The sequence below is a fragment of the Microtus oregoni genome, unplaced genomic scaffold (genome assembly GCF_018167655.1).
Source record: "Microtus oregoni isolate MIOR12 unplaced genomic scaffold, Mior012 000016F_ref0000370, whole genome shotgun sequence".
Taxonomy (NCBI): Eukaryota; Metazoa; Chordata; class Mammalia; order Rodentia; family Cricetidae; genus Microtus; species Microtus oregoni.
In genome coordinates, this window is record NW_024543075.1 from 42661014 (window position 1) to 42671828 (window position 10815).

A 10815-nucleotide genomic window follows, 5' to 3' on the forward strand; every position below is an offset into this window, starting at 1 on the left:
TTGACAACATTACATAGTTCTTCACGGCCTGTTGTAATTATTTCTCATTACTACAGTATTATTCTGTCACTTCTTTTTTGAGAGGATCTCATTTGCCATCCATTCTTAAGGTATAATGACAAAACATGGCCTATCAGTCATTCGTCATGGAAAGTTTCCTAATTTTTAAAAGATTATAAAATGTAGTTTTAATTGAAATTTAGACAATATTGGTAGCATTTAGATATTTTTAATAAAATATATTATATTTTCTGAGGTTTTATTAATATCTAACTTTCTAAAAATCATTCATAATAATATTAAGAATATTCACAACAACCAAATATTTAGTCATATTGATATGACTTAATGATATTCAAGATATATTTTTTAACGTGATAGCAGTCTTTTTAGTGAGGGAATATAGATGAAGTAACAGCCTTTACTTTGAAACAGATGTGATTCCAAGGCAAAAACTTTATCAAAATATTTTTTATTCAAACAAGCAAACAAACAAAAAAGACAGCATCTGGCTTTGTGGGAGCCTAGCCAGTTTGGATGTTCACCTTCCTAGATATGGACGGAGAGGGGAGGACCTAGGACTTACCACAGGGCAGGGAACCCTGACTGCTCTGTGGACTGGAGAGGGAGGGGGAGAGGAGTGGGGGGGAGGGGGAGAAGGGTGGGAGGAGGGGGAGAAGGGTGGGAGGAGGGGGAGAAGGGTGGGAGGAGGTGGAAACTTGTTTTTTGTTTATGTTTTTTTTCTTCTTTTCTCAATAAAAAAAAATTTAAAAAAAAATTAAAATAAAAAAAAAACAGACAGCATCTAATGTATAGAAAAGGGAGGCCAAGTACAGGAGATCAAGAGTGAGAGGAGGTTTCACAGACTGATATTTACCATTGGCAACACACTAAAATTTTCTTTAGTTTATCACAATCTTCTTGAATAAATTACCCTACCTCTCAAGCACATACTTCAACTTACTTACTGAGAGTATGTAAATGCTAACTATTCTGTTATCTGTTCTCTTAAAAGCATTACTATTCATTCCAAATAATATTTTTATAGTGAAACAATTCTATTATAACAGCTCTCACATCCCTTCGCTTTTGAAGCCATCACCATACACCTCAGGACTATATTATTGCTTTGAAATCATTTGTTGCTGTCCAAGTTGTCATTAATCTGTCGGTAATTGTAATTATCTGTGCTGTCTAACTGCTGTTAAAACTTGTGTTTGGCTTTGGTATTCAATTGTTTCTCGGGGTGACTCTTACCAGCAATATGTCAAATGGTGGAAGAAAGATACGGATAACTCACATATAGCATGAGTGTGCAAATGTTTCTCTAAAGAAGACACAGCTAACTGCATGAACGGGCTTTGTGGGAGCCTAGTCTGTTTGGATGTTCACCTTCCTGGACCTGGGGGGAGCAGGGAGGACCTTGGACTTCCCACAGGGCAGGGAACCCTGACTGCTCCTTGGACTGGAGAGGGAGGGGGGGGGAGGGAGGAGAAGGAAGTGGGAGGAGGGAAGGAGGTAGAAATTTTCAATAAAAAAATAAATTAATTAAAAAAAGAAGACACAGCTACTTTGGAGTCATGTTCTGATGCCTATGTTTTAAATCTGTAACCTTCTGCATATTACAGGTCAAAACACGTATTATATATAAATGGGAGTTGTCTGCAGTACAAGAACAAAGGGAAAGACCTAGACTTGATGGTAGAATAAACACAATAAGAAAGATTAATCTGACAATCAGCTCACATCCTATACACAAGGTAAACCCAGAGGCAAGTGAAGCCTGTAATTCATTCACAGCTGACAAGAGGATGCTGATGTCACTTAGAGAAATTGAATGGGAATAGAGTAGCTTGATGGTAAACTGCTAATCCAAATGTTACCCTAGTGAATTTACCAAATACTCAACCAATTCAACACACATTTGTCAACATATAGAAATGGGATGAACCTTTTAGTGTCATTCGAAATACAGTTAGAATACTTAGACATGGAGCTGTTCCATGACTAGAACAGAAGCATTAAAGCATGATTTCAGTGTCACAGCGAATTCAGAAGAGCCACCGTTGTGACAGGTTTGAATAGCTTTCCAATGAATTTTATGTTCAAGATGCCATATATACTGATTGAAATTTCCTTTGTTGGTGAGACAACAACTTTTTTTTTTTTTTGGTTTTTCGAGACAGGGTTTCTCTGTGGTTTTGGTGGTGGTGTATGCCTTTAATCCCAGCACTTGGGAGGCAGAGGCAGGCGGATCTCTGTGAGTTCGAGACCAGCCTGGTCTACAAGAGCTAGTTCCAGGACAATAACTTTTTTAATAATAAAAAATAGATAAGTAGCTTATTCTCCTTAAAGTCCACTCTTTAGAACTGCATCCATGATACCTAAAGGGAGTTCAATGAAGTCAATCAGTCAATCTCACGCAAACCTTAAACCTTAAAATGTGATAAAATTTCTATGTACTTCATCATATGCTTTCAACTAACTTTGATATTCCATTTAACAGATATTGATCAAGTTTTCAAGCATGAATTTAACATATTCTATTTTAAGTTTGACTGTGAGAGGAGAACTAGGGAAAGTTTCTTCTTCATGAACCTTAAGATTGGGGTTCAGTTTTCACCAGTGGCTGCCACAATGAACAGTCAGTGATCTTGATTAATAAAATATGAATGAGACAAAAATATCTCAAAGTTTATTTAAATGTGGAAAGAGTTCCTGAGCATTCTTAGACTTAAATTTCTGAAGAATACCTTTATTTGTGAGAATTTGCTTTATGGATGGAACATATTTTAGCTAAATAAATGTAATTATGGTTCTTTATTGGTTATGTTTCTGAATTATACAAATACAATATCATTTTCAAGTAAACACTAAGGCAACAAAGTAGTTGTTGCTAAATCAATTTTGAATGTGAGTAGACACCCTCCTACTGAAGCTTCTAAAAGCATTTATAACCCATAGATGTTACCTTTATTCCTTTTTTTGTATTGTTTTAGCGTTTTAGTTTTATTTTCTCCTGTTTTCTGAAAAAAAAAAGGTACTGAGTTGTAGCACAAAGTGGACTGGAAATAATTATGCTACCAAGGTTAACCATGATATCAAGAATCTGTCTTTATCAGTCTGCACAGCACTGAATTTGCAGGCATATGTGATCAAGTCTTGTTCCACAGTTAATTTCCATTTGTTATTTTTTATCTCTTCCTTCTTGATAAATAGTTAGGTACCTTGCTTGATATTTTATCTATAAATCAACATGTGTATTTTTGCTTCTTTCTTTTTAATGTGGAAGACCCAAATGCCTTTTTATTACTGACTTGATAAGAGGCCTTTCTATTCCTTTTGAAATTTTCTTTTATTGAAAACGACTTTTTCGTACAATATACTCTGATTACAGTTTCCTCTCCCAATTCCTCCAGCACCCTTCCGACTCTCCTTCGTTTAGAATCCTCATCCTTGTTGTTTTTCATTAGGAAAAAAATCAAATAGGCATCTAAATAATAAGAATAATAGATAAAACAAAAGCAAAAATTTTGGATAGAACAAAACAAACAAACAGAAGAAAAAGAGAAAAAGAACAAGCAAAGAAATACATGTAGACACAGAGACACATATGTTAGTACACAGATGAATCCCATGAAAACACAAAACTGGAAACCATAAATATACAACAAAGACCTCTAAGGTAAAGTAATAGTAATAATAATACTTAACTTAAAAATAAAAAACTAAAAATAGATAAATAAACTTCCTGACTAAACATTCCCAGACAAAGAAACTCCAAAAATGTCATCAGTTCTTTTTATGTTGACCACCTACTGCTGGGAAGGTGGCCTGCTCTTAGCTTATATTCCTAATGAGTCTCTGTTGGAGAAAACTAATTTTTCATTTTTGAGTGGTTAGCTGTTGGATTTAGCTAATTGTTAGGAATGGTGATTTGTGTCCACTTCTCTGTCAGTGGAGCCCCATCTGGCTCAGGCCCCTCAGGTCACGTCTCTGTGAGTTTATATGTACGTTGGTCTTGCTATGTTTAGAAGGCCTTGTTTACTTGCAGTACTATATCCCTCTGTCCTTTACAATCTTCGTTCTTCCTCTTCTTCAAAGTTTCATGAAACCTGAAGTAAGGGATTTGATGGAGACTTCCCATTTATGACAGAGTGCTCCAAAGTCTCTCAACTTTTCTAGCATTGTCTGTCTGTGGGTTTCTGTTTCTGTTTCCTTCTACTGCAGGAGGAAGTTCTTCTGATGATGGCTGAGAAAAGCACTAATCTATGAGTATAGTAGAATGTCATTAGGGAATCACTATATTTCTGCATTCCTTTAGCAGAACAGTAGTATTTGTTTTTCCCCTATGGCCCTAGTCAATCTAGTCTGTTTCTCAGCCACCCAAACAGCGTCAAGAATCGATTTGGTCTCATGGGGTGAGCCTTAAGTCCAATCAGATAATGGTTGGTTACTCCCATAGATGTTATGCCACGATTGCACTAGCACACCTTGCAAACATCATCATTGTAGATACAAGTGTTTATAGCTGGGTTGGTGTTTCCCCTTCTCCTTTGGTAGTATGCAGATTATCTTCCAGGACCGTGAAAACTAATCTGTAGGATAAAGGCTCTGAGTAGTCACTAGCTCCACTCTTCTGTGTTCAATGATTTGTATGGATGCTGTCTTTAGCAATAGGGCCTTGTCATCAGTTTGTGGAGAGCAAACAATTTAAATGATTTAAAGTAAGTTCCAATATTGTTCTATTTCTGTGTGAAATGCAGTGTTTATTTAGCTATTTGTCCAATAGTAAAATTTGCAATATATTGGAATATCACAAATACTAGATTACATAATAAGAATGAACCCTGAAAGATGAATAATTAGGGAGCTTCCACATCAGTGAAGATTGGCAATACAGAGGATCACTATGAAAGGTGTCAAACAGTGGAGGGCTTCCACAAGGATGCTGTGTAAGACTATGTAAAATAAAATGAACACCTGCTGCTCAAGTGTACACACCTTACACCAGTAAATTCTTATCGTCAAACCTCCATTCTATCTCTAGGATCAAAGATTCTCATTTCTTTTCCTATTAGATCACTCATTTCTTTTTTCTTTCTACTGGTATACCCAAGAGAAAGACCCAGATTCTAATCAGCAAATTCTGCCGGCGCATTTGTCTAAATTCTATTTGCTTAGAGGAGAGATGTTTGGTACTTCAATCAAAAACAACACCCAAAACAAAGTCTTTAGAAGTGCCCAGTGATAATGCAAATAAAAATGCCCAAACAGTATTAATCTGATCTCAATAAATATATCCCATTAACCATTACTGGATAGTAATAAACTGTGACCTATTATGGGACCAGACACACAAGGCTAAAACTCTCTTGTTTCCAATAGGGAAATTGTTTAGCCTTATAAATTTTTAAATAATTTTTTTCTAATAGTGAACATTAAATTTGTTCTGATATCTTTAGCCTGGAATCATAAAAGATGATGGACTATCTACAAACCCATAATACTCATATCAGTAACAATGTTAAAGTTGAGTTTATCTTATTGATAAATTGCATCATACCACCAATTATCTCAAGTCCAACATTAAAAATTAGATGGTTTACCATGATGCCAGCATCATGGCTCAGTTTTTAGTATTACCCCAATAAAAATAAACTTACAAAATTTTTTATTACATTGAGACATATCATGCTGGTTCATTGATTTATCTATTAGTAATGAAAATAAGATAAAAATATAGCTGATAGCTACTATTGGTAATGGTGTTACTTCCCCTCCAACTACAAATATAATAAAACCATATACGTATTTCATTAACCTCAATTTTGAAATTTCTCTGCAGAGTAAATAAATTTGCCAAATAAGTATAATTTATTTTACTTTATTTTATTATTCCTAATATCATTAAAAACACAGAAAAAAGTACATGAGATCAGTGGACATCACAAGATTCTACAGAGCTAAGTAGTCAGGATGCTTAAAGGGAATCATAAAGGCAAAAAGAAACCTCTCAGTAAGTCATCACTTTCAAAGATCACTTGCAACTCTAAAATGTTAGCAGTATGATCAAAAGGGCAGAAACGTAAGATACCTTTCAATATTTTAAATATGTACGTTATAATCCTTAAATTTTGTGTGCGTGTGTTTGCGAGACACAGAGAAACATAGTCATGAGCATTTACAAAATAAATTTTTTACTGTTTGAAAATATTTATATTGAGGAAAAATAAAAGGATAAAAATAAAACATGCAATTCTTAAAGAAAGAAAGGAAAATGCATGTACTAAAAAATTCAAATTTTATTTTTCATTGTTGCCAGGAATGTATAGAAGGATAAGAGATAATAAGTATATAAAGAAACCATAAAAAGTTCTTAGAAATAGTAAATAGATTGTCAGACAGTAAGAACTTACTGAATACTGAACATGAATACATGCATGTATTGAACAATAATACCTTGCATATATATACATATCTCTGTGTGTGCATGTGTGTGTGTGCATGTGTGTGTAGGGGTAGGAAAGAGGATGATCTGAGCTCAGTCACTGAAAGCTACGGAAAGGTCAACAAAGGAAACACAACAGAAAGTTGTCCTATAACCTCTGCATGTCTGCCTTGGTACCTACATACATACACACAAACAATATTATAAATAAAATTAACAATTAGTCAAAATATATATGTACATATAATAAATATATCAGTAAATATTACAACATTAAAAATAAGCATGTCATCTAAAAAGCAACAGTAAAATGTGTTTAAAAAACTGAATTTGTATTCATATAAATGAATTTCCTTAACAGCATTAGTTAATTAGAAATACAAACAGGAAAGAAAGTAACATAATAGAATGATCAAAATTCTATGAATTTCTTTTCTTTGATTCAAATGCAAATGAGCAAATGTAAACACAAAGACAAAGTAAAAACTAACAAGTCCAAGGGAAACTGTAGTCAGCCACAGTGCGAAGATGGAGAAAACATGGTGTATCCAATGTAAACTTGTGAATCCCAGAGAAAGGAGATATATATGACGTTTTTTTGTAAAAACAATTTGTTAAAAACAAGTCTCAAGAAAAAAAATCATTCCAGAGTATAACATGAAGTAAATAGATACACAGCAATTTTTTTGAAAGACAAATGAAAGCAAAACCAAAAGGAACACATATTTTTGTTTTGTTTCACGTAATCACAAATTGGTTTTAACATAAAATTAAAAACAAAGTCTGAAACTTTTAATAATATCCAACAGAAATAGATACAAATTTTATAGTTTCCAAGAATCAATTAAGGAGGTAGCTTAATAAGGACACAGAAGCTACATATTTCAAAGTTTATGATGAAATGAAATTATGGAAAATATGAAATTTTTAAAAATACTGACTCAAAAATAAAATAACACAATAGAAATATGCTATGACTGGTGATATCCCTGACACATTATAATTCTACTTAAGAAAGAAAATCAGAATAAATTATACTTATATTAAAAACTGCAGAGATTAATAATATATTTTCTAGTTAAAATAAAAAATAAATAGATGAATATTTAAACTGAATTAAAATTGTAAACATACAAAAAATTAACCTATTATACAAGTCTTTCACATCCTTTGTTAAATTTACTCCAAGATTTATTTTTGTAGACTGATAGGAATTGGAAAATTTCCCTAATTTCTTTCATGGTGTGGTTGCTGGTGATCTATAATTGGCAAATGATTTTATGTGTTAAGTGGTTGTTGTTGGTGTATAGTTGGCAACTAATTTTGTGTGTTAAGTGGTTGTTGTTGGAATATAGTTGGCTACTGACTGTGTGTTAAAGGTTGTTGTTGGTGAATCGTTGGTGAGTGACTGTGTGTTAGGTGGTTGTTGGTGTAATATGAATAACTGTGTTTTGAGTGGTTGTTGGTGGTGTATAATTGGAGACTAACTGTGTTAAGCGGTAGTTGGTGGTATATAATTGATAACTGTGTGTCAAGAGGTGTTGTTGGTATATAGTTGGTGACTAATTGTATTAATTGATTGTTGGTAGTATATAGTCAGCGACTGACTGTTAAGTGGTTGTTGTTGGTATAAAGTCAACAACTGACTGTGTTAAGTGGTTGTTGGTGGTATAGAGTTGGTGACTGATTTTGTGTGCCAAGTGGTTGTTGGTGGTATATAATTGGTGACTGTCTGTGTGTGTATCTTTATATCCTGTTATTTCATGAATGTGCTTATCATCTATAGCCGATATCTAAATAAAAGTCTTCAATGACTTTTTTTCATAGAGTCAATTCAGCTTCAAATAAGGATATCTTGACTTCGTCTTTTCCTGTTTGTATCCTTTTATCTCCTCCACTTATCTTATTTGTCTAGCTAGGACTTTGATGGGCTGTATAAACACAGAACAAATAAACCATGCAAATATGAGTGGGAAGGTAGGTTGAGATGATCTGAGGAGAGGTAGGGGGTTATCATGATAAAAATAATCTGTCTAAAAGTCTCAAAGAACTAATAAAAATATTATTTTAAAAGATTTACTATATATAATTAATAGATGGTCTAAAATGTCTATGCTTGGTATAAAACTAAATATTTTTACTTGGCATCACCAAGGGCACTAGCCTGCCTATGCCTTAAGAAGCATAGTCCTGGAAATGAGTAAGGGTAAGGTCATTCACTCTTGCTCACAGCAGCAGCTGTCCCTCATTGTTTCACTTTACTTACTTTTTAAGTATCAAGTACATAAATGTGTGAAAATGTAAATTGACTTGTTTGACCATAAATTTTATTCCTAGGCTTTGAGTTTGTTTTTAGAAAATCATTTGAATGTCCTCTTTAGCCTCGTGTAAAAAGTGGTTATTCCCAACTCACAATGCAGCTTCTCCCTTTTATTCCTAAAGAGAATGAGAGCTATATCACAGATTCATGTAAAGGCAACTTGGATATTGAAAAAGAGCATTGTAAGATCAAAATATAATTGAAAAGGCAAGAATAGCTACAGTGCTAGGCAATTACAAACACATGTCACACAGGTATGAAGACTCCATGTAACTGGATCATGTTATGCTTAGGCTACGGAGACAATAGCAAGAATAGTCAATGATACATTGCTAGTGGCTTTGGGGAAAATGTTCTTGAAAGTAAGAATTTACTTTAGCTGTTACTCCACTGAGTCCCATGTATTTGGCAGACTATTCAAGTTCAAGCTACCAATTTACCAATAATTGTTTTAAACACAGGATTGTGACTTCGGAGGGGACTACAAGAGCACATTGTTTACAGTGTCAAATAATTTGAATTAATTCGGCTCTTAGTTTATCTTTCAAAGTTAGAATGTTTCAAGATACACAATGGATATAATATTAATGTAAGTTCAACAAACAACTGCAAGAATGTCTGAATGGAAGAAAATAGGAAAGGAAGCCGGAGTTCTTCATGAGTCCATACAAAGAATTTCCATGTTATCTTGTCCCAGAGTAGCCTGTCCAGACTAGTCTAACAGTCTGTCGACTAGAAGATACGGTGAAGTTTCTACAGAACTGTGTTATTAATCCGCAGGCTGAGACAAACCAATTAGTTTTGCAAATTGGTAGCTCACAGCAAGACATAGGAACTATCCACTAAAACAAGAACATCGGTCTTCCTAGGTGGATTGAAGAATATGAGAGACTCTTACCTTTCAGTAAACACTTTGAGAACTCGATCTCTTATCTGCTTTGTCCTCACACCATAAATGATGGGGTTAAGCGAGGGAGGAATGACCAAGTAGAGGTTTGCAACAAGAATGTGAAGGTAGTGTGGTATGTTTTGTCCAAATCGGTGAGTGAGGAAAGAGAAGACTGATGGGACATAAAAAACACAGAGAACAGCAACATGGGAACCACATGTGCTAAGGGCTTTTAACCTTGCATCCTGAGATGGGAGTCGGAACACAGCGCGGAGAATGTACCCATATGAGATGCCAATAAGGACCAGGTTCAAAAGAAAGAGAGAGACCACAAAAAGGCCATACACGGCATTGACATGGATGTTTCCACAAGACAACTTTGCAATGCCCATGTGTTCACAGTAGGAATGTGCTATTATATGAGCTTGACAAAATGGTAGGCGATAAATGAGATAGATCATTGGACATATAATCAAGGCTGGACGGATTACAACACAGATACTGATGCCTATCAGTACTCGAGTTGTTAAGATGGTTGTGTAGTGTAGTGGAGCACAGATGGCTATAAAGCGGTCAAAAGCCATGGCCATGAGAACCTCAGCCTCCATGCCAGTGAAAGCATGGATAAAAAACATTTGAGCCACACAGCCACCAAAATTTATCTCATGAGCATCAAACCAGAATATACCAAGCATACGGGGCACAGAGGCTGTAGAAAGGGCCAGATCGACTGAAGAAAGGATGGCCAGGAAGTAGAACATGGGATCTCAGAGAGAATGCTCTGTCTTGATGACAACCAGAATTGTGGTGTTTCCCATAAGGGCCACAAGATAAATACAGCAGAAAGGCAGAGAGATCCAGGCATGGATTGCCTCCAGACCTGGGATCCCAATGAGGAAAAATGTGGTTGGGTGAGGAAACGTCGTGTTGTGGATTGTCATTCTGTACTGGTCAGAAGAAGTGAAACTCTTCCTCCTGTTGGGAAAAATGGGGGAAACACACACAGACACACACGCACACACACACACCACACACCACACACCACACACACACACACACACACACACACAAAGAGAAAAAGAGACACTCAGAAACAGACAGAGAAAGAAAGAATACAAAATAATGAAAAGATGCTCAGGGGGGTTGAGGGGCTAG

The 10815-nt window shown here is 35.1% G+C and overlaps 1 protein-coding gene across 1 annotated transcript; it reads right to left on the reverse strand.

Moving 5' to 3' along the window:
• Positions 1–9665: 9665 nt before the first annotated feature.
• Positions 9666–10601, reverse strand: LOC121457856 (olfactory receptor 52J3). Its single transcript, XM_041666900.1, is given in 1 exon segment — positions 9666–10601. A coding segment is annotated over 1 exon segment (936 nt).
• Between the last annotated feature and the right edge of the window lie 214 nt (positions 10602–10815).